The following is a 25,186-nucleotide window of genomic DNA, read 5'->3' as shown; positions in this document are numbered from 1 at the left end:
CAGATACCACACCCTCCCCTTCACAAATTTACAGACTCCTCCCATTCATAAACCTCAGACTCTCCCATTCAGACACCACACCCTCCCATTCACAAATTTACAGACTCCTCCCATTCATAAACCTCAGACCCTCCCATTCAGGAACTAGACCCCCCCTATAAATAAATCACAGACCCATCCCATTCACAAAACTTAGAACCCTCCCATTCAGGAACTAGACCCTCCTATTCCGAAATCACACACTCCCTCCATTTACAAACCTCAGCTCAGACCACTCCCATTCAGGAACCACGCCCCCTCCCATTCACAAATCACACACTCCTTCCGTTCACAAATCTCAGACCCCTCCCATTCAGGAACCACGCCCCCTCCCATTCACAAATCACACACTCCTTCCGTTCACAAATCTCAGACCCCTCCCATTCAGGAAATACACCCCCTCCCATTCACAAATCACACACTCCTTCCATTCACAAATCTCAGACCCCTCCCATTCACAAACCTCAGACCCCTCCCATTCAGGAACTAGACCCTCCCATTCACAAATCAGACACTCCTTATACCCCTCCCATTCAGGAACCACACCCCCTCCCATTTAGAATCAGTCTACACAGGACCTGGGGAAACTAACAGATATTTCTTCTTCCGCCCCCTGCAATGTCCGTCCATCCCCCAGAGGGGGTGCGGTCTCCTCAATAAAAGTGGAGTTACCCTTTAGGGATGGATTCCCTGCTTTGCGTTTTTTTTTTTGCGTGAAGCGTTTTCCATTTAACTCAATGGAGACGGTCAGCGAATGGAAAGAAGTCACAGGTGGGAATCCAGACTATGGAGGACGTTCGTTGTTCAGCCTAAGCGATCTCCACAGACAGTTATCAAGACGAAGAAAAAAATATAGAATTTGTTAGAAAAATCTGGAACATCAATTATTCGGCGGATCGGAATTTTGTTACTAAAAGTTTCAGGAGGTTTCATAGATTTTCTTTATCGGCTGGTTTGGAGGTCTCCATGGTTAAGGCACTTAGTGGTTAAGGCAGGAGACTGTCCAACAAAAGGGACCAGGGACGGGGAGGAGACAATGGGAGGAGCTTCACAAAGAGCAGTCCTACTACCAATCAGGTAACAGTGATGGTCAGTGACCAGGGAAACATTCATGAGCCGGTGCCTGGGAGAGTGCAAACGTCTATAGGGGGGTGGGAGAGTGCAAACGTCTATAGGGGGGTGGAAGGCGGACCACCGCTAGCTTGATGGCCTGTAAACAACACACGTTCCCTAACTGATCACATAACATAGATCTGGGGTAATCTGGGGTAACCTGGGGTAATCTGGGGTAACCTGGGGTAATCTGTGGTAATCTGGGGTAACGGGGACCTTCTACCAACATTTTCTGCTTAAGGTGGGTTTGGTGCAAAGTCAAGGCAGGGAAAGGTTTGCGTCTTTTTGGTGGACACCTCAGGTCCTCGCAAAGCTTCCAGGAGGTCCATTTGGACGGCCATTGAGTAGACATTGATCACAAGTCCATGAGGTTCACAAGGGAGGTTCATTGCTAAGAGTGTGAAGATAAGTAAGTGCTCCTTGTGGTTGGGGTGATGGATGTAGAAGGGTTCATACTGGTTTTCAGCATCTTCATGTATACGGTGATGAGAACTATTACTTCTCATTTTCTCCATGGTCATTGTGGTCGGATCTGGAATTAGGATCATTGTCATCGTACTTCTTATGGTGGGATTGAGGTTTGTTGTCTTTGAACTTAACCTTGTAGGGTTTCTGCTTGTGGTCATCTTGCTTGTCTTTGAAGGGTTTCTGTCTGTGGTCACCTTCCTTCCATGACTTGTGTTTACGACGGTCACCATCATCATCATCATCATTCTTCCATGACTTCTGTTTACGACGGTCATCATCATCATCCTTCCATGACTTTGGTTTACGACGGTCATCATCATCATCATCATCATTCTTCCATGACTTGTGTTTATGACGGTCACCATCATCATCATTCTTCCATGACTTGTGTTTATGATGGCCACCATCATCATCCTTCCATGACTTGTGTTTACGACGGTCACCATCACCATCATCATCATCCTTCCATGACTTGTGTTTATGACGGTCATCATCATCATTTTTCCATGACTTGTGTTTACGACGGTCATCATCATCCTTCCATGACTTTTGTTTAGGACGGTCATCATCATCATCATCCTTCCATGACTTGTGTTTATGACGGTCACCATCATCATCATCCTTCCATGACTTGTGTTTATGACGGTCACCATCATCATCATTCTTCCATGACTTGGGTTTATGATGGCCACCATCATCATCCTTCCATAACTTGTGTTTATGACGGTCATCATCACCATCATCATCCTTCCATGACTTGTGTTTATGACGGTCATCATCATCATCCTTCCATGACTTGTGTTTATGATGGCCACCATCATCATCCTTCCATGACTTGTGTTTATGACGGTCACCATCATCATTCTTCCATGACTTGTGTTTATGACGGTCATCATCATCATCCTTCCATGACTTGTGTTTATGATGGCCACCATCATCATCCTTCCATGACTTGTGTTTATGACGGTCATCATCATCATCCTTCCATGACTTCTGTTTATGACGGTCATCATCATCATCCTTCCATGACTTGTGTTTATGACGGTCACCGTCATCATCATCATCCTTCCATGACTTGTGTTTATGACGGTCACCGTCATCATCATCATCCTTCCATGACTTGTGTTTATTATGGTCACCATTCCTCCATGGTTTGTGTTCGTGATGATCACCATGATCTTTATTCCATGGCTTGTGTTCATGGTGGTGATCCTCACCCTCCTTCCTAGACTTGTGTTCATGGTGGTGACCCTCACCTTCCTTCCTTGGCTTGTGTTCATGGTGGTGACCCTCACCTTCCTTCCTTGGCTTGTGTTCATGGTGGTGACCCTCACCTTCCTTCCTTGGCTTGTGTTCATGGTGGTGACCCTCACTCCCCTTCCTTGGCTTGTGTTCATGGTGGTGACCCTCACCCTCCTTCCTTGGCTTGTGTTCATGGTGGTGACCCTCACTTTCCTTTTTTGGCTTGTGTTCATGGTGGTCACCATGATCTTTTTTCCATGGCTTGTTTTCATGGTGGTGACCCTCACTTTCCTTCCTTGGCTTGTGTTCATGGTGGTCACCATGATCTTTTTTCCATGGCTTGTGTTCATGGTGGTGACCCTCACCTTCCTTCATTGGCTTGTTTTCATGGTGGTGACCCTCACTCCCCTTCCTTGGGTTGTTGTCATGGTGATGGTGCTCATGTTTGTCATACTGTGGAGGAGATGATCGATAATACTCATTAATGGCATCTTTATCCTCTTTCTTCCAGTGTTTATGTTGATGGTGAAATGGCTGTCCCGTCTCGTCATCGTAGTCCATAAAAGATGGGTTGTATTTCTGTCTGTCCTTTCTATGTGGATGTTCATGGTCTTCTTTATTGAGCTTATTCTTGGGATAGTGGTGTTCTTGCTTGTCCTTGTAGTCCCCATTGAAATGTCCACCATCTTTGTTTTTGTCATGGTGGTCTTCACGATAGGATCTGTAACCATGGTTGTGATCCTTCTCATTGGACTTGGGCCACTCTCCCTGCTCATAAAGGAAATTCCTGGTCTGGTTGAAGTAAGGTCCCGTTGTCTCAGGATGGTCCTTCTGAAGGTATTTTGCATTTTTCTCATACTTTTTATGTTTCGATCCATGATCATTTTTGTCTTCGTTATTATGGTGGCTCAGAAATTCGTGCTTTTCAAGGTCACCCTTGTTATCTTTCCCCTTGTAGGGTTTGTAGTGAGGAGGATCTGCATCTACTTTGAAGTCTTTCTTGTTTGTATATTTCGGGTTGGTTTGGTTGAGGTCGGATTCAGGGGCCTCCTCCGGTTTTCTGGGATCGTGTTGGCGGTCAGATTTGTAGCTCTTTCGGTGGCCATCTTTCTTGTGAGATCTAGAAAAGGAATTCATGGAGACCTGCACATGTTATTAGAGGAAGCGCCACCAGTCAGACAGACACAGAACTGCTATAAATACACCTGAATGATAAATCCGATCTGGATCAATTCCTGGCTCCCAGAACACAGACTGGTTATGTAACACCGGGGCTGGAACTATTTAGCTACGTTGTGGAAGATGTCAGCCCCGGGGGTTGGGGGAATAGCAGATTCTACGTGTAGTAAATATCTGATTATGACTGACACCATACACCTGAGACTTTGGCCATAATTGTATGAGAAGGTTCTATTCCTTCCAGTGACCCCAACGATGGGGCACTATTCCTCCCACTGACACCAACCATGGGGTCCCATTCCTTCCACTGACACCTACGATGGGACACTATTCTTCCCTCTGGCACCAATGATGGGGCACTATTCCTCCCACTGACACCAATGATGGGGCACTATTCCTCCCACTGACACCAATGATGGGGCACTATTCCTCCCACTGATAGCAATGATGGGGCACTATTCCTCCCACTGACACCAATGATGGGGCACTATTCCTCCCACTGACACCAAGGATGGGACACTATTCCTCCCACTGACACCAAGGATGGGACACTATTCCTCCTTCTGACACCAATAATGGGACACTATTCCTCCCACTGACACCAATGATGGGACACTATTCCTCCCACTGACACCAATGATGGGGCACTATTCCTCCCACTGATACCAATGATGGGGCACTATTCATCCCACTGACACCAATGATGGGGCACTATTCATCCCACTGACACCAATGATGGGGCACTATTCCTCCAACTGACACCAATGATGGGACACTATTCCTCCCACTGACACCAATGATGGGACACTATTCCTCCCACTGACACCAATGATGGGGCACTATTCCTCCCACAGACACCAATGATGGGGCACTATTCGTCCCACTGACACCAATGATGGGGCACTATTCCTACCACTGACACCAATGATGGGACACTATTCCTTCCACTGACACCAATGATGGGACACTATTCCTTCCACTGACACCAATGACGAGGCACTATTCCTCCCACTGACACCAATGATGGGGCACTATTCCTCCCACCAACATCCGGCACCCCTGAAGTCTGAGGAACAGTAAACTGGTCCTTTGTTTAAAAAGACCCCTGTCCTAGATGATAGAGATGATCGAGGGACTCTCTGGTCCTCAGCCATCTCTATGATAACCCACTAAATCAGATACTGGGCTCCCCGATCACACCGATCGGGCTCCCCGATCACACTGGACTAGAATTGCTTTTAGATAAAAAAGCATCACCGGCTAAAAAATAAAATAAAAAGTACCGGGGTCTTGGCATAGAGGCGCAGCCATAACCGCGGTAGAACCACTTGAAGCCGATCTGGTACATGTACGTGATTTGGCATCAAGTAGTAAAATAATGACCTTACTGGCTGGGGACCAATTATCCGCCAACCCTAAATAAAGGGTGACTGCAATGTTATTCTGGGTATCTCAATAATCTTGAAGGCATAGAAGGAGCTTGGTTGTCCTGTTCATGTATGAACCCATCTACAGCTCATTAGAGCCAGCGAAGTCCGATAAGGAGCCACTCACCTTTTCTTAATGGCGGCATCTCCAAAGAAGTCGGTGTAGACAAATCTCTCAAAATCGTCCACAAGGTCATCACTCCCTGTCTCCTTCTTCGCCAAGTCTTCCAGGAAGTCTTCCACATCATCCACAAAGTCCTTAAAGCGGATTTTCTGATGGGCGAAATAGGGCCCCTCAAAGAAGCCATCAAGGAGAGGTACTAGCTCGGGAAGGTGTTTGGAGAGATCAGACTTGGTCAAGTAGTTCTGCAGGATCTCTTCGAACCGTTTCCTCTCAACCGGTTTAAGGTCTACGTTGAAAAGGTCAATGCCGTCCTTTCGGGCGCAGTCTTCCAGGCCTGAGCATCCTTCGGGAACCCGGTACTGGTGGTTGGAGAGCTTCTTCCAGAACTTGTTATGGTCGTGGTGTCGGTGGGCTTTGTCTCCATGTTCCTTTCTCTTGTCTTCCCCGTGTTTGTGGGCTTCGGAAAAGTCTCTCTGGCCTTTGCGAGGATGGAAACCATCTCCCGCTTCTCCGTGTTGATGGCGAGAGGGTTTGTCCTTCCATGTTTTCTCGTTGTCAGGATGGTGAGAAGAGTCCTTCCAGGGTCTCTCATTGTCAGGATGGTGAGAGGAGTCCTTCCAGGGTCTCTCATTGTCAGGATGGTGAGAGGAGTCCTTCCACCGGTTCTCTTTGCCTTTGTCCTTCCAGTTTTCGGACTCGCGTGGATGGCGCTCTTTATCTTCAGTCTCGGTTTTCTCCCCCTCCCAGTGCCGATGCTTCTTTTCCCGCCACTGCTGCTTATCTTCGTACTTCTTACCCTTCCATTCTTCATGCTGGGATTCCGGTTGTCCATCTTCCTTCCATCTTTTTCCATGTTCTTTGCCATGTTTGAAATGTGGCTTCCTGACCTGTTCCCCTTGGGTGGCCGAATGTGAACCTTTACCCCACTTATCTCCTTTCTTCCACTCTTTACGACCATGGGGCTTCTGCTCTTCCCCGACCAGCTCTTTCCTTTTCTGTGCATGCTCCACATACTTCTTCTCCCACGTCTCGGACCTCTGAGCTTCCATCGCCAACCTGCTGCCCATCTCCGAGATCTGGCCTTTCAAACCTTTCTCCCCCTCCCCCTCGCTGGTATTGGACGTCATGCCCTCCAGATCCTGTCTGAGGGAGACCACCAACGACCGCTGTTTGTCCAACTCCCGGCGGAGCATCTGAGATTCTGCCACCAGGGTCTCCTTCTGGATCAGGAATCCCTCGATCTGGCTCTTGGCGGCCTCCAGGTCGGCTTTTAGCTGGGCGTTTTCAGAGGTCAGGACCTCCTTATCTCCACTGTCGGCCTCCAAGGTCTCCACCTTCTCCTGTAGGGTCTGCAGTTCCTCCTTGGCGAAGAGGTGACCAGTCTCTTCTCGGAGAAGAGCATCTTTCAGCCTCACATTCTCTTCCGTCAATCTAAACTCTTGTGCCTCTAAAGTGGATTTGTCCCCGCCATGCACCAGCGCTTCTAGCTCCTCCTTCTGAGCCTGAAATAAATATATTCAGGTCAATAATTTAATGGAACTTTCGTAATTCGGTGTCATTAATAAAATGGTGAGGCACTATTCCTCCCACTGACACCAATGATGGGACACTATTCCTCCCACTGACACCAATGATGGGACACTATTCTTCCCACTGACACCAATGATGAGGCACTATTCCTCCCACTGACACCAATGATGGGACACTATTCCTCCCACTGACACCAATGATGGGACACTATTTCTCCCACTGACACCAATGATGGGACACTATTCTTCCCACTGACACCAATGATGAGGCACTATTCCTCCCACTGACACCAATGATGGGGCACTATTCCTCCCACTGACACCAATGATGGGACACTATTCCTCCCACTGACACCAATGATGGGACACTATTCCTCCCACTGACACCAATGATGGGACACTATTTCTCCCACTGACACCAATGATGGGGCACTATTCCTCCCACTGACACCAATGATGGGGCACTATTCCTCCCACTGACACCAATGATGGGGCACTATTCCCCCCACTGACACCAATGATGGGGGAGGGGCTATTCCTCCCACTGACACCAATTGCCTCATAATGCCCTATTACCCCATGACTCCATTCATTGAGCCAATCATGTTCACACCGCTACTTTGGGTGTCCTCTAAGAGAAGGATGGAAGTACCTGAAGTTTGGCCTGAATGTGCCGAATCTCTTGGTTTTCTTTGGCAACTTTATCCAGAAGGTCGTTCATAACCTGAAGGCTGTCCGGGTCCCCGGTGAACTGGTCGGCATGTTGATGGAGCCACTCCTGGAAGGATAAAAGGAAGGACAACGTGTGACACAAATATGGAAGGAGTCCCAGTGATGACATCACCAGGTCTAGAATGAGGGATGTAATGAAAACGGAAAAACTTTATTTAAAAATGACATTATGATGTTGATGAGGGCGGCCCAGTGGTACAGGATCCGGAGGTTTAGGGTCTGGAGGTACAGGATCCGGAGGTGTAGGGTCTGGGGGTACAGGATCCGGAGGTGTAGGGTCTGGGGGTACAGGATCCGGAGGTGTAGGGTCTGGAGGTACAGGATCCGGAGGTGTAGGGTGTGGAGGTACAGGATCCGGAGGTGTAGGGTGTGGAGGTACAGGATCCGGAGGTGTAGGGTCTGGGGGTACAGGATCCGGAGGTGTAGGTTCTGGGGGTACAGGATCTAGGGGAACAGGGACTGGAGTGCAGGGTCTTTAGGTACAAGGTTCTGGAGGTACAGGGTCTGGAGGTACATAATGTAGATGTATAGGATATGGAGGTGCAGGGTCTGGGGGTACATAATGTAGATGGGATGTAATGAAAACGGAAAAACTTTATTTAAAAATGACATTATGATGTTGATGAGGGCGGCCCAGTGGTACAGGATCCGGAGGTTTAGGGTCTGGGGGTACAGGATCCAGAGGTGTAGGGTCTGGGGGTACAGGATCCGGAGGTGTAGGGTCTGGGGGTACAGGATCCGGAGGTGTAGGGTCTGGAGGTACAGGATCCGGAGGTGTAGGGTCTGGGGGTACAGGATCCGGAGGTGTAGGGTCTGGAGGTACAGGATCCGGAGGTGTAGGGTGTGGAGGTACAGGATCCGGAGGTGTAGGGTCTGGGGGTACAGGATCCGGAGGTGTAGGTTTTGGGGGTACAGGATCTAGGGGAACAGGGACTGGAGTGCAGGGTCTTTAGGTACAAGGTTCTGGAGGTACAGGGTCTGGGGGTACAGGATCTGGAGGTACATAATGTAGATGTATAGGATCTGGAGGTGCAGGGTCTGGGGGTACATAATGTAGATGTATAGGGTATGGAGGTGCAGTGTTCTGGGGTGCAGGGTCTGGGGGTACATAATGTAGATGTACAGGATATGGAGGTGCAGGGTCTGGAGGCACAGGTTCTGGGGGTGCAGGCTTCTGGGGGTACAAGGTTTTGAGGTACAGGGTTCTGGGGGTACTGGGTCTGGGGGTACAGGGTCTGGGGGTGCAGGGTTCTGGAGGCACAGGGTCTGGGGGTGCAGGGTTCTGGGGGTGCAGGCTTCTGGGGGTACTGGGTCTGGGGGTACTGGGTCTGGAGGTACAGGGTTCTGGGGGTGCAGGGTCTGGATGTACAGGGTTCTGGGGGTACAGGGTTCTGGGGGTGCAGGGTTCTGGGGGTACTGGGTCTGGGGGTGCAGGGTCTGGAGGTACAGGGTTCTGGGGGTACAGGGTTCTGGGGGTGCAGGGTTCTGGGGGTACTGGGTCTGGGGGTACTGGGTCTGGGGGTACAGGGTTCTGGGGGTGCAGGGTCTGGAGGTGCAGGGTTCTGGGGTGCAGGGTTCTGGGGGTGCAGGGTTCTGGGGGTACAGGGTTCTGGGTCTGGGGGTGCAGGCATCTGGGGGTACAGGGTTCTGGGGGTGCAGGGTCTGGAGGTACAGGGTTCTGGGGGTGCAGGGTTCTGGGGGTGCAGGGTTCTGGGGGTACTGGGTCTGGAGGTACAGGGTTCTGGGGGTGCAGGGTCTGGAGGTACAGGGTTCTGGGGGTACTGGGTCTGGAGGTACAGGGTTCTGGGGGTGCAGGGTTCTGGGGGCACTGGGTCTGGGGGGTAAAGGGTTCTGGGGGTACTGGGTCTGGGGGTGCAGGCTTCTGGGGGTACAAGGTTTTGAGGTACAGGGTTCTGGGTCTGGAGGTGTAGGGTCTGGGGGTACAGGGTTCTGGGGGTACAGGGTTCTGGGGGTACTGGGTCTGGAGGTACAGGGTTCTGGGGGTGCAGGGTCTGGAGGTACAGGGTTCTGGGGGTGCAGGGTTCTGGGGGTGCAGGGTTCTGGGGGTACTGGGTCTGGAAGTACAGGGTTCTGGGGGTGCAGGGTTTGAGGTACAGGATCTGGAAGTACCGATGAAAGTGGATCACAGAGCACCAAAGAATTCGGACTCCTCCAATGGGAGTGGTGTAGGCGGAGTCTCACACCTACCTGGATGTCGGCGATGGTGTGCGGCGCCTCATCTCCTCCTCTTGCGCTGCGTGGGACGACGGTCTGAGGAAGATCTACAGAAGACGAGGAACGTACAGTGAGTGCGGCGCCATCCTCAGAATATTCACCGAACGTCCTCCCATCCCCCACACAGACTCCACCCCCAAATCCCAGCATTCAGCAGAGTGGCCCCTGGACCGGCCCCGGGTCTCCAATGCCTTCCATAGCCTGACAGACCCCCCCCCTCCCCCCAGTGCAGGGATTGGGGGCCGTGGTGCACATGCTGGGTCCTGGCTGGAAGGGGAGGGGGAGGGGGGGGTGCAGAACCAATCAGTGACGTCCTCAGAGGTGGGGGTTGTAGGAAGGACTCACCTTCATCTGATCCCAGGCCACCTATAGGGGGAGAAGGAAGATATTAATGACTGGAGAGGCAGAACATCAACCCCTCCCCCACCTATAATATATGACTGATGGGGGAGGGGAGGTATATATGACCAGAGGTGGGGGAGGGGAGGTATATATGAAGAGAGGTTGGGGGAGGGGAGGTATATATGAAGAGAGGTTGGGGAGGGGAGGTATATATGACCAGAGGTGGGGGAGGGGAGGTATATATGAAGAGAGGTTGGGGGAGGGGAGGTATATATGAAGAGAGGTTGGGGAGGGGAGGTATATATGACCAGAGGTGGGGGAGGGGAGGTATATATGACCAGAGGTGGGGGAGGGGAGGTATATATGAATAGAGGTGGGGGAGGGGAGGTATATATGAATAGAGGTGGGGGAGGGGAGGTATATATGAATAGAGGTTGGGGGAGGGGAGGTATATATGAAGAGAGGTTGGGGAGGGGAGGTATATATGAAGAGAGGTGGGGGGAGGGGAGGTATATATGAAGAGAGGTTGGGGGAGGGGAGGTATATATGAAGAGAGGTTGGGGAGGGGAGGTATATATGAAGAGAGGTGGGGGGAGGGGAGGTATATATGAAGAGAGGTTGGGGGAGGGGAGGTATATATGAAGAGAGGTTGGGGGAGGGGAGGTATATATGAAGAGAGGTTGGGGAGGGGAGGTATATATGAAGAGAGGTGGGGGGAGGGGAGGTATATATGAAGAGAGGTTGGGGGAGGGGAGGTATATATGAAGAGAGGTGGGGGGAGGGGAGGTATATATGAAGAGAGGTTGGGGGAGGGGAGGTATATATGAAGAGAGGTGGGGGGAGGGGAGGTATATATGAAGAGAGGTTGGGGGAGGGGAGGTATATATGAAGAGAGGTTGGGGAGGGGAGGTATATATGACCAGAGGTGGGGGAGGGGAGGTATATATGAATAGAGGTGGGGGGAGGGGAGGTATATATGAAGAGAGGTTGGGGGAGGGGAGGTATATATGAAGAGAGGTTGGGGAGGGGAGGTATATATGACCAGAGGTGGGGGAGGGGAGGTATATATGACCAGAGGTGGGGGAGGGGAGGTATATATGACCAGAGGTGGGGGAGGGGAGGTATATATGAATAGAGGTGGGGGGAGGGGAGGTATATATGATGTTGGAAGTGGGAATGGTATACCATACATGCTGCAGCCAGCAGGGGGCGCCCCACCCCCTCCTCACCTGTGAAGATCAGGACAGCGAGAGCCACCAGAGCCACAGCGGCGATAATACATTTATTGAGGGTGAGTGAGAGCCCGGCGTCCGCTTCCTCTTGGATGGCCTCTCTGGGGGCGGGTCCTACGCTGGTGGGCGGAGCTCCTTTGGCAGCACGTTTCCGGAGACCCTCCACATCATCCTCACTGCTGGAGCAGCTGACTTCCTCCAGATCTCCTCCTACAGAGCAACAGGGGAGGCGGTGAGAGGGGAACCTCAGGGGAGGAACCAATACAGGAGTCACAGGGTGGGAGGAGCATCCACCCACAGGGGCCGACCCCACAGAACATCACACACAACAAAGGGTCACTCTGCAATTCCTGGACTGACTTACAATTTTTGTTAGGTATTTACTTTGGTCTCTGACCCAATCAGGGACCCTGTGACACCAGAAGAAGATATAAGGGGTTCCCACCACCCCTGTGCCCATTATGAGGGGTTCCCTCCATCCCTGTGCCCATTATGAGGGGTTCCCTCCATCCCTATGCCCATTATGAGGGGTTCCCACCACCCCTGTGCCCATTATGAGGAGTTCCCTCCATCCCTATGCCCATTATGAGGGGTTCCCACCACCCCTGTGCCCATTATGAGGGGTTCCCTCCATCCCTGTACCCATTATGAGGGGTTCCCTCCATCCCTGTGCCCATTATGAGGAGTTCCCTCCATCCCTGTGCCCATTATGAGGGGTTCCCTCCATCCCTGTGCCCATTATGAGGAGTTCCCTCCATCCCTGTGCCCATTATGAGGGGTTCCCTCCATCCTTGTGCCCATTATGAGGGGTTCCCACCACCCCTGTGCCCATTATGAGGAGTTCCCCCCATCCCTGTGCCCATTATGAGGGGTTCCCCCCATCCCTGTGCCCATTATGAGGGTTCCCACCACCCCTGTGCCCATTATGAGGGTTCCCACCACCCCTGTGCCCATTATGAGGGGTTCCCTCCATCCCTGTGCCCATTATGAGGGGTTCCCTCCATCCCTGTGCCCATTATGAGGGGTTCCCTCCATCCCTGTGCCCATTATGAGGGGTTCCCTCCATCCCTGTATCCATTATGAGGGGTTCCCTCCATCCCTGTGCCCATTATGAGGGGTTCCCTCCATCCCTGTGCCCATTATGAGGGGTTCCCTCCATCCCTGTGCCCATTATGAGGGGTTCCCACCACCCCTGTGCCTATTATGAGGAGTTCCCTCCATCCCTGTGCCCATTATGAGGGGTTCCCTCCATCCCTGTGCCCATTATGAGGAGTTCCCTCCATCCCTGTGCCCATTATGAGGGGTTCCCACCATCCCTGTGCCCATTATGAGGGATTCCCACCATCCCTGTGCCCATTATGAGGGGTTCCCTCCATTCCTGTGCCCATTATGAGGAGTTCCCTCCATCCCTGTGCCCATTATGAGGGGTTCCCACCATCCCTGTGCCCATTATGAGGGGTTCCCTCCATCCCTGTGCCCATTATGAGGAGTTCCCTCCATCCCTGTGCCCATTATGAGGGGTTCCCTCCATCCCTGTGCCCATTATGAGGGGTTCCCACCATCCCTGTGCCCATTATGAGGGGTTCCCTCCATCCCTGTGCCCATTATGAGGGGTTCCCCCCATCCCTGTGCCCATTATGAGGGGTTCCCCCCATCCCTGTGCCCATTATGAGGAGTTCCCACCATCCCTGTGCCCATTATGAGGGGTTCCCACCATCCCTGTGCCCATTATGAGGGGTTCCCTCCATCCCTGTGCCCATTATGAGGAGTTCCCACCATCCCTGTGCCCATTATGAGGGGTTCCCTCCATCCCTGTGCCCATTATGAGGGGTTCTCACCATCCCTGTGCCCATTATGAGGGGTTCTCACCATCCCTGTGCCCATTATGAGGGGTTCCCTCCATCCCTGTGCCCATTATGAGGGGTTCCCACCATCCCTGTGCCCATTATGAGGAGTTCCCTCCATCCCTGTGCACATTATGAGGGGTTCCCTCCATCCCTGTGCCCATTATGAGGAGTTCCCTCCATCCCTGTGCCCATTATGAGGGGTTCCCTCCATCCTTGTGCCCATTATGAGGGGTTCCCTCCATCCCTGTGCCCATTATGAGGAGTTCCCTCCATCCCTGTGCCCATTATGAGGGGTTCCCTCCATACCTGTGCCCATTATGAGGAGTTCCCTCCATCCCTGTGCCCATTATGAGGAGTTCCCTCCATCCCTGTGCCCATTATGAGGGGTTCCCTCCATCCCTGTGCCCATTATGAGGGGTTCCCTCCATCCCTATGCCCATTATGAGGGGTTCCCACCACCCCTGTGCCCATTATGAGGAGTTCCCTCCATCCCTATGCCCATTATGAGGGGTTCCCACCACCCCTGTGCCCATTATGAGGGGTTCCCTCCATCCCTGTGCCCATTATGAGGGGTTCCCTCCATCCCTGTGCCCATTATGAGGAGTTCCCTCCATCCCTGTGCCCATTATGAGGGGTTCCCTCCATCCCTGTGCCCATTATGAGGGGTTCTCACCATCCCTGTGCCCATTATGAGGAGTTCCCTCCATCCCTGTGCCCATTATGAGGGGTTCCCTCCATCCCTGTGCCCATTATGAGGAGTTCCCTCCATCCCTGTGCCCATTATGAGGGGTTCCCTCCATCCTTGTGCCCATTATGAGGGGTTCCCACCACCCCTGTGCCCATTATGAGGAGTTCCCCCCATCCCTGTGCCCATTATGAGGGGTTCCCCCCATCCCTGTGCCCATTATGAGGGTTCCCACCACCCCTGTGCCCATTATGAGGGGTTCCCCCCATCCCTGTGCCCATTATGAGGGTTCCCACCACCCCTGTGCCCATTATGAGGGTTCCCTCCATCCCTGTGCCCATTATGAGGGGTTCCCTCCATCCCTGTGCCCATTATGAGGGGTTCCCTCCATCCCTGTGCCCATTATGAGGGGTTCCCTCCATCCCTGTATCCATTATGAGGGGTTCCCTCCATCCCTGTGCCCATTATGAGGGGTTCCCTCCATCCCTGTGCCCATTATGAGGGGTTCCCCCCATCCCTGTGCCCATTATGAGGGGTTCCCCCCATCCCTGTGCCCATTATGAGGGTTCCCACCACCCCTGTGCCCATTATGAGGGGTTCCCTCCATCCCTGTGCCCATTATGAGGGGTTCTCACCATCCCTGTGCCCATTATGAGGGGTTCTCACCATCCCTGTGCCCATTATGAGGGGTTCCCCCCATCCCTGTGCCCATTATGAGGGGTTCCCTCCATCCCTGTGCCCATTATGAGGGGTTCCCTCCATCCCTGTGCCCATTATGAGGGGTTCCCTCCATCCCTGTATCCATTATGAGGGGTTCCCTCCATCCCTGTGCCCATTATGAGGGGTTCCCTCCATCCCTGTGCCCATTATGAGGGGTTCCCCCCATCCCTGTGCCCATTATGAGGGGTTCCCCCCATCCCTGTGCCCATTATGAGGGTTCCCACCACCCCTGTGCCCATTATGAGGGGTTCCCTCCATCCCTGTGCCCATTATGAGGGGTTCTCACCATCCCTGTGCCCATTATGAGGGGTTCTCACCATCCCTGTGCCCATTATGAGGGGTTCCCCCCATCCCTGTGCCCATTATGAGGGGTTCCCTCCATCCCTGTGCCCATTATGAGGAGTTCCCTCCATCACTGTGCCCATTATGAGGGGTTCTCACCATCCCTGTGCCCATTATGAGGGGTTCCCACCATCCCTGTTCCCATTATGAGGGGTTCCCTCCATCCCTGCTCCCCTTAAAGGGACAGAGCACATTCCATTATGCATTTCATGCAGCAAGCAGGTCGCTCATCACACACCATGCGTCACATGCAGCACCTGTTCCGCTCGCAGAGCGCCGCCCCCTGCTCCTGAGTCCGCCCAGTGGGAGGGAATCGGGGAGGAACTGCGCTAACTTCTCAATGTAACGCGCTTCAAGACAAGAAGAGAGGGGGAGGGGAGGTTATACGGAGCTGGATGCGGTACAAAGCGCGCTCACCGGCGGGAGAGGTGATATGAGCGCAGCTGACACGCCCCTCCCCCTCAGATGCTGACACGCCCCCCCCCCGCAGGATGGAATTAGCACTCACCCAATCTTCTGCGCAGTCCTGACTCCTCCCCCAGTTTAAGTGGCTCCTCCTCTGGGGGAATTTCAAACTGTTCCTGGTGTGGCGGGATCTCGGTGGTGGTGGGAGGAGACTCCGGCCCCTGAGGAGAAGACTCCGGCCCCTGAGGAAGACAATAAGTGAAAGACAAATGAAAGGGCCGACACTGCTTAGTGACTGCGCTCCGCTATTCCTCTACAACCCGCCCAATGAGAATCTGCGGATCCATACAGAGACAGACATGAAATATGGAACAGCAAATACGTGGCAAAGTCACAATCAATAATTCCTTCCAGGTAATACAATCCGAACTTATCACTGACTCAGTGACCCCGCCTCCGAGGATCCGCTCATCCCACCTCTTACCTTCACCTCCTGCACTCCCGCCTCCTCTCTCTCGGGAATGGCGGTCGGTTCTGGACCTGAAATCAGACAGAGAGCCGGGTGAGACTCTGGACTGAGGTACGAGGAGCAGCAAAGATTAAAGAGGAACTCCGAATTATCTGATCTATGAGGCCTCTACTCTGCCCACACCTCACTACTCCATCCTGGAGTTCTCTATCACACTGACAGACATTTCTTCATAATAGCGCCCCATGAGGCCAGGATCCAAATTACAACCGAGCCATCCCAGAGATTATTGTATCAATATCGATGGTGCCAGATGGTCAACTAATGTGATTGGAGGGTCAGGATTAGAGGATTGGGGTTAAAGGGATAGGATTAGAGTGTCTCCAGTAACCCCAGTAACCCCAGTGTCTCAAAAAACCTCCCCAGAGTCTCCAGCACTCCAGTTTCTTCAGCACTCCAGTGTCTCCAGTAACCCCAGTGTCATCTGTGACCCATGTGTCTCCAGTAACCCCAGCACTCCAATGTCTCCAGTAACCCCAGTGTCATCTGTGACCCATGTGTCTCCAGTAACCCCAGCACTCCAATGTCTCCAGTAACCCCAGTGTCTCCAGTAACCCCAGTGTCTCCAGTAACCCCAGTGTCTCCAGTGTCTCCAGTAACCCCAGTGTCTCCAGTGACTCCAGTAACCCCAGCACTCCAATGTCTCCAGTAACCCCAGTGTCTCCAGTGACTCCAGTAAGCCCAGCACTCCAGCGTCTCCAGTAAGCCCAGCACTCCAGCGTCTCCAGTAACCCCAGCACTCCCGTGTCTCCAGTAAGCCCAGCACTCCAGCGTCTCCAGTAAGCCCAGCACTCCAGCGTCTCCAGTAACCCCAGCACTCCAGTGTCTCCAGTAAGCCCAGCACTCCCGCGTCTCCAGTAACCCCAGCACTCCCGTGTCTCCAGTAAGCCCAGCACTCCCGTGTCTCCAGTAAGCCCAGCACTCCCGCGTCTCCAGTAAGCCCAGCACTCCCGTGTCTCCAGTAACCCCAGCACTCCAATGTCTCCAGTAACCCCAGTGTCATCTGTGACCCATGTGTCTCCAGTAACCCCAGCACTCCAATGTCTCCAGTAACCCCAGTGTCTCCAGTAACCCCAGTGTCTCCAGTAACCCCAGTGTCTCCAGTGTCTCCAGTAACCCCAGTGTCTCCAGTGACTCCAGTAACCCCAGCACTCCAATGTCTCCAGTAACCCCAGTGTCTCCAGTGACTCCAGTAAGCCCAGCACTCCAGCGTCTCCAGTAAGCCCAGCACTCCAGCGTCTCCAGTAACCCCAGCACTCCCGTGTCTCCAGTAAGCCCAGCACTCCAGCGTCTCCAGTAAGCCCAGCACTCCAGCGTCTCCAGTAACCCCAGCACTCCAGTGTCTCCAGTAAGCCCAGCACTCCCGCGTCTCCAGTAACCCCAGCACTCCCGTGTCTCCAGTAAGCCCAGCACTCCCGTGTCTCCAGTAAGCCCAGCACTCCCGCGTCTCCAGTAAGCCCAGCACTCCCGTGTCTCCAGTAAGCCCAGCACTCCCATGTCTCCAGTAAGCCCAGTGTCTCCAGTGACCCCAGCACTCCAGTGTCTCCAGTAAGCCCAGTAACCCCAGCACTCCAGTGTCTCCAGTAAGCCCAGTGACCCCAGCACTCCAGTGTCTCCAGTGACCCCAGCACTCCAGTTTCTCCAGTAAGCCCAGCACTCCCGCGTCTCCAGTAACCCCAGCACTCCAGTGTCTCCAGTAACCCCAGCACTCCAGTGTCTCCAGTAACCCCAGCACTCCAGTGTCTCCAGTAAGCCCAGCACTCCCGCGTCTCCAGTAAGCCCAGCACTCCCGCGTCTCCAGTAAGCCCAGCACTCCCGTGTCTCCAGTAAGCCCAGCACTCCTGTGTCTCCAGTAAGCCCAGCACTCCCATGTCTCCAGTAAGCCCAGTGTCTCCAGTGACCCCAGCACTCCAGTGTCTCCAGTAAGCCCAGTAACCCCAGCACTCCAGTGTCTCCAGTAAGCCCAGTGACCCCAGCACTCCAGTGTCTCCAGTGACCCCAGCACTCCAGTTTCTCCAGTAAGCCCAGCACTCCCGCGTCTCCAGTAACCCCAGCACTCCAGTGTCTCCAGTAACCCCAGCACTCCAGTGTCTCCAGTAACCCCAGCACTCCAGTGTCTTCAGTAAGCCCAGCACTCCAGTGTCTCCAGTAAGCCCAGTGTCTCCAGTAAGCCCAGCACTCCAGTGTCTCCAGTAAGCCCAGCACTCCCGCGTCTCCAGTAAGCCCAGCACTCCCGCGTCTCCAGTAAGCCCAGCACTCCTGTGTCTCCAGTAACCCCAGCACTCCTGTGTCTCCAGTAAGCCCAGCACTCCTGTGTCTCCAGTAAGCCCAGCACTCCTGTGTCTCCAGTAAGCCCAGCACTCCCGCGTCTCCAGTAACCCCAGCACTCCCGCGTCTCCAGTAACCCCAGCACTCCAGTGTCTCCAGTAACCCCAGCACTCCTGTGTCTCCAGTAACCCCAGCACTCCCGCGTCTCCAGTAACCCCAGCACTCCAGTGTCTCCAGTAACCCCAGCACTCCAGTGTCTCCAGTAACCCCAGCACTCCCGTGTCTCCAGTAACCCCAGCACTCCAGTGTCTCCAGTAAGCCCAGTGACCCCAGCCCTCCAGTGTCTCCAGTGACCCCAGCACTCCAGTGTCTCCAGTAAGCCCAGTGACCCCAGGTTCGAGAATCTCTTCTCCTCATTGGTGCTAACAAGGTCAGGTGACACACTGTTCAGCGTCTGAGTAACTCATCACTCTGCCTAAGCCGCGCCCGCCCCCCACTGCCCCCTGTTTTATAGCCCCCTGTGAAGGAACGGACGATTCCCCGGTGTCTGCGCTCAGTAACCGGTTGGAGAAGCCAGAATAGCCAATCACCGGATCGGATCTCTTACCTGCAGGTTTAACCTCTTCATGGCTGGGCAGCGGTTCGCCATGCTCGTACCCCACTGTCTCCACCGGGAGGCCCTGAGAATGAAGGTCAGAATCAGAATAAACGTCAATCATCTCCACCATTAAAAACCAAACGACCTCAGTAACCCAAATGCTTTGACACCGATCATAAACCCCGCCCCCTCCTGTCCTCACCCTATAGATGGATAAGCCCCTCCCACCATTTCTGGTGGAGTCCTGGCTAAGGCGAATATGAAGTCAGGTCATCATCTGGGACAACAAATGCCGCAGTCAGAAACCTACACACCCAGCAATGGTATTTCTGTCCATCCAGCCCTCAGATTTACCCAGCTCTGCCACACAGTACAGTCCTGTCTAGCCGGGGGGGGGGGGGGGGGGCTGACTTTTCTCTGCTGCAGTTCAGTAATACATACAGGTCTTGTCCCTCCCCCAGCCTGTAATTGGGCAGTGAAAGAAGAAGCAGCTCAGTGATGAGCTCATCTCTCTGCACTCTGCTCTCTCCTCCTATCAGCATGCTTCGTGTTAACACATGAACTAATAGTCAGCGTCATTCCACCCACTTCCTCCGAGCTCAGGTCATCCCAGATGAGCCCCCAGTTTGTGATCGTACAGTGAAAGGAGAAGCAGCACAGTGATGAGCTCCTATTTCTGCACTCTTCTCTCTCCTCCTATCAGCATGCTTCGTGTTAACACATGAACTGATAGCATCATTCCACCCACTTCCTCTGAGCTCAGGTCATCCCGGACGAGCCCCCAGCCTGTGATCGTACAGTGAAAGGAGAAGCAGCACAGTGATAAGCTTATCTTTCTGCACTCTGCTCTCTCCTCCTATCAGAATGCTTCGTGTTAACACATGAACTAATAGTCAGCGTCATTCCACCCACTTCCTCCGAGCTCAGGTCATCCCGGACGAGCCCCCAGCTTGTGATCGTACAGTGAAAGGAGAAGCAGCACAGTGATGAGCTTCTATTTCTGCACTCTTCTCTCTCCTCCTGTCAGCATGCTTCTTGTTAACACATGAACTGATAGTCAGCATCATTCTGCTCACTTCCTCCGAGCTCAGGTAATCCCGGACATGCCCCCGGCCTGTGATTGGAGAGTGAAAGGAGCAGAGGTGATGAGCTTGTCTCTCTGTCACTCTGCTCTCTACTCCTATCAGCATGCTTCTGGTGAGTGCATGAACTGAATGGCTCATGGTGCTGCTTCTCCCTCCTTCAGTCTAAGCTCTGCTGTACATGGACTGTTCAGGCGGATGCCAGGCCTGGAATATTACAGTAAATCCATGTAATGATGTATTCAGCTTTCAGAGTTGCATCCATTTCAGGATGGATTTTTGTCTTCTACATCTCCTCGGAGTTCAGCTTTAAAAGGAATATTGGATGGGGGATGGGCAGCAAGGGCTCCACTGACATACACAACCGCAGCCAATCAGATGGCAGCTTTCCTTTCAGTAGGATGACAGGCTACGTTCTGATTGGCTGCTCCTGATCTCCCCCAGTCCTCGGTACAGGTTGGGGGACTCTCAGGCTGAGTAGATTGTGTGATCTGGAGGGACGCCGCGCCGACTTATCTTACTCACCGCTATAAATAGAGCCAGTCAGCGTGTCACCAACCCCCCTCCCCCAGCCAAAAGTGAGAGCCACAGAGCACATGACCAGCTATACAGGGGCCACAACGATCACATGGGGGATATAATGATCACATAGGGGCCACAATTATCCCATAGGGGCCACAATGATCACATGGGGGATATAATGGTCAAATAGGGGCCACAATGATCACATAGGGGCCACAAAAAGTACACAGGGGCCACAACGTTCACATGGGTGCCAGGATGAGTACACAGGGGCCACAACGAACACATGGGGGCCAGGGTAAGAACATAAGGACCACAATGATCACACAGGGGCCACAACAATCACATGGGGGCCAGAATGATCACACAGGGGCCAGAATAAGTAGACAAGGGCCACAAAGATCACATGGGGGCCAGAATGGGTACACAAGGGGCCACAAGGATCCCATGGGGGGCATGTAATGTACACAGGGGCCACAACGATTACATGGGGGCAAGGTAATGTACACAGGGGGCCACAACGATTACATGGGGGGAGAGGTAATGTACACAGGGGCCACAAGGATCACATGGGGGCCAGGATGAGTACACAGGAGCCACAGTGATCACTCAGGGGCCACAATGAGTACACAGGGGCAACAACGATCACATGGGGGCCAGAACAATCACATGGGGCCAGGATGAGTACACAGGGGCCACAATGAGTACACAGGGGCCACAACGATCACATGGAGGCCACAACGATCACATGGGAGAAATAATGATCACTTGGGGGCCAGAATGATCACACAGGGGACACAAGGATCACACAGCGGCCAGAATAAGTAGACAGGGGCCACAAAGATCACATGGGGGCCAGAATGGGTACACAAGGGGCCACAACGATTACATGTGCGCCAGAATGATCCCACAGGGGGCCACAAGGATTACATGGGGGCCAAGTAATGTACACAGGGGCCACAACGATTACATAGGGGCCACAAGGATCGCATGGGGGCCACAAGGATCACATGGGGGCCAGGATGAGTACACAGGGGTTACAGCGATCACATGTTGGCCACAACAATCACATGGGGGCCAGAATGAGTACACAGGGGCCACAATGATCACTTAGGGGCCACAATGAGTACACAGGGGCCACAACAATCACATGGGGGCCAGGATGAGTACACAGGAGTCACAATGATCACTCAGGGGCCACAATGATGACATGGGGGCAAGGATGAGTACACAGGGGCCACAATGATCACTCAGGGGCCACACTGATGACATGGGGGCCACAATGATCACTCAGGGACCACAATGATGACATGGGGGCCAGGATGATCACTCAGGGGCCACAATGATGACATGGGGGCCAGGATGATCACTCAGGGGCCACAATGATGACATGGGGGCCAGGATGATCACTCAGGGGCCACAATGATGACATGGGGGCCAGGATGATCACTAAGGGGCCACAATGATGACATGGGGGCCAGGATGATCACTCAGGGGCCACAATGATGACATGGGGGCCAGGATGATCACTTAGGGGCCACAATGATGACATGGGGGCCAGGATGATTACTCAGGGGCCACAATGATGACATGGGGGCCAGGATGATCACTCAGGGGCCACAATGATGACATGGGGGCCAGGATGATCACTCAGGGGCCACAATGATGACATGGGGGCCAGGATGATCACTCAGGGGCCACAATGATGACATGGGGGCAAGGATGAGTACACAGGAGTCACAATGATCACTCAGGGGCCACAATGATGACATGGGGGCAAGGATGAGTACACAGGGGCCACAATGATCACTCAGGGGCCACAATGATGACATGGGGGCCAGGATGATCACTCAGGGGACACAAAGATGACATGGGGGCCACAATGATGACATGGGGGCCACAATGATCACTCAGGGGCCACAATGATGACATGGGGGCCAGGATGATCACTCAGGGGCCACAATGATGACATGGGGGCCAGGATGATCACTCAGGGGCCACAATGATGACATGGGGGCCAGGATGATCACTCAGGGGCCACAATGATGACATGGGGGCCAGGATGATCACTCAGGGGCCACAATGATGACATGGGGGCCAGGATGATCACTCAGGGGCCACAATGATGACATGGGGGCCAGGATGATCACTCAGGGGCCACCATGATGACATGGGGGCAAGGATGAGTACACAGGAGTCACAATGATCACTCAGGGGCCACAATGATGACATGGGGGCAAGGATGAGTACACAGGGGCCACAATGATCACTCAGGGGCCACAATGATGACATGGGGGCCAGGATGATCACTCAGGGGACACAAAGATGACATGGGGGCCACAATGATGACATGGGGGCCACAATGATCACTCAGGGGCCACAATGATGACATGGGGGCCAGGATGATCACTCAGGGGCCACAATGATGACATGGGGGCCAGGATGATCACTCAGGGGCCACAATGATGACATGGGGGCCAGGATGATCACTCAGGGGCCACAATGATGACATGGGGGCCAGGATGATCACTCAGGGGCCACAATGATGACATGAGGGCCAGGATGATCACTCAGGGGCCACAATGATGACATGGGGGCCAGGATGATCACTCAGGGGCCACAATGATGACATGGGGGCCAGGATGATCACTCAGGGGCCACAATGATGACATGGGGGCCAGGATGATCACTCAGGGGCCACAATGATGACATGGGGGCCAGGATGATCACTAAGGGGCCACAATGATGACATGGGGGCCAGGATGATCACTCAGGGGCCACAATGATGACATGGGGGCCAGGATGATCACTTAGGGGCCACAATGATGACATGGGGGCCAGGATGATCACTCAGGGGCCACAATGATGACATGGGGGCCAGGATGATCACTCAGGGGCCACAATGATGACATGGGGGCCAGGATGATCACTAAGGGGCCACAATGATGACATGGGGGCCAGGATGATCACTCAGGGGCCACAATGATGACATGGGGGCCAGGATGATCACTTAGGGGCCACAATGATGACATGGGGGCCAGGATGATTACTCAGGGGCCACAATGATGACATGGGGGCCAGGATGATCACTCAGGGGCCACAATGATGACATGGGGGCCAGGATGATCACTCAGGGGCCACAATGATGACATGGGGGCCAGGATGATCACTCAGGGGCCACAATGATGACATGGGGGCCAGGATGATCACTCAGGGGCCACAATGATGACATGGGGGCAAGGATGAGTACACAGGAGTCACAATGATCACTCAGGGGCCACAATGATGACATGGGGGCCAGGATGATCACTCAGGGGCCACAATGATGACATGGGGGCCAGGATGATCACTCAGGGGCCACAATGATGACATGGGGGCCAGGATGATCACTCAGGGGCCACAATGATGACATGGGGGCCAGGATGATCACTCAGGGGCCACAATGATGACATGAGGGCCAGGATGATCACTCAGGGGCCACAATGATGACATGGGGGCCAGGATGATCACTCAGGGGCCACAATGATGACATGGGGGCCAGGATGATCACTCAGGGGCCACAATGATGACATGGGGGCCAGGATGATCACTCAGGGGCCACAATGATGACATGGGGGCCAGGATGATCACTAAGGGGCCACAATGATGACATGGGGGCCAGGATGATCACTCAGGGGCCACAATGATGACATGGGGGCCAGGATGATCACTTAGGGGCCACAATGATGACATGGGGGCCAGGATGATCACTCAGGGGCCACAATGATGACATGGGGGCCAGGATGATCACTCAGGGGCCACAATGATGACATGGGGGCCAGGATGATCACTAAGGGGCCACAATGATGACATGGGGGCCAGGATGATCACTCAGGGGCCACAATGATGACATGGGGGCCAGGATGATCACTTAGGGGCCACAATGATGACATGGGGGCCAGGATGATTACTCAGGGGCCACAATGATGACATGGGGGCCAGGATGATCACTCAGGGGCCACAATGATGACATGGGGGCCAGGATGATCACTCAGGGGCCACAATGATGAAATGGGGGCCAGGATGATCACTCAGGGGCCACAATGATGACATGGGGGCCAGGATGATCACTCAGGGGCCACAATGATGACATGGGGGCAAGGATGAGTACACAGGAGTCACAATGATCACTCAGGGGCCACAATGATGACATGGGGGCCAGGATGATCACTCAGGGGCCACAATGATGACATGGGGGCCAGGATGATCACTCAGGGGCCACAATGATGACATGGGGGCCAGGATGATCACTCAGGGGCCACAATGATGACATGGGGGCCAGGATGACTGCGGTAAAGTTAAAGTGAGAAAAAAGTTTTTAAGGGATTTTTTTTTTCAGAAACACAAATTTTAAGATTGAAGCAAAGCGAAAGTGTAAGCGCCCCCCTCCCCTCCCCCCCCCCCCGTACCTCGGTGTTGGGGATCACCCAGTTATTGTCGGTGTCTCGGGGTTCTCCGCTCTCTGCCATCCCCTCTCCGGGAACCTG

The 25,186-nt window shown here is 53.5% G+C and overlaps 1 protein-coding gene across 1 annotated transcript; it reads right to left on the bottom strand.

Annotated features, from left to right (window-relative positions):
* Window positions 1–1,580: 1,580 nt before the first annotated feature.
* On the bottom strand, window positions 1,581–25,186 carry PBXIP1 (PBX homeobox interacting protein 1). Its single transcript, XM_082275163.1, has 11 exons — window positions 25,109–25,186; window positions 19,066–19,138; window positions 16,146–16,201; window positions 15,765–15,903; window positions 15,514–15,606; window positions 11,660–11,872; window positions 10,434–10,454; window positions 10,062–10,135; window positions 7,774–7,899; window positions 5,596–7,094; window positions 1,581–3,982 (listed from the first exon to the last, which is right to left on the bottom strand). Exons 1-11 carry the CDS (start codon window positions 25,166–25,168, stop codon window positions 1,648–1,650), a joined length of 4,689 nt encoding a protein of 1,562 aa, XP_082131289.1. The 5' UTR covers window positions 25,169–25,186; the 3' UTR covers window positions 1,581–1,647.

This window comes from Pelophylax lessonae (assembly GCF_965119305.1).
Source record: "Pelophylax lessonae genome assembly, chromosome: 13".
NCBI classification, from domain to species: Eukaryota; Metazoa; Chordata; class Amphibia; order Anura; family Ranidae; genus Pelophylax; species Pelophylax lessonae.
Note: the sequence above shows the minus strand (reverse complement) of the source record. Positions and strands in the feature narration are given on the sequence as shown.

Coding starts and splice junctions, on each gene's coding strand:
- PBXIP1 (XM_082275163.1), bottom strand. CDS start 25,168: ATGGCAGAGAGCGGAGAACCCCGAGACACCGACAATAACTGGGTGATC. Junction 10,455..11,659: donor CGCTGTCCTGATCTTCACAG/GTGAGGAGGGGG, acceptor CTCCCCCTATAG/GTGGCCTGGGATCAGATGAA. Junction 7,900..10,061: donor ACACCATCGCCGACATCCAG/GTAGGTGTGAGA, acceptor TTATCCTTCCAG/GAGTGGCTCCATCAACATGC.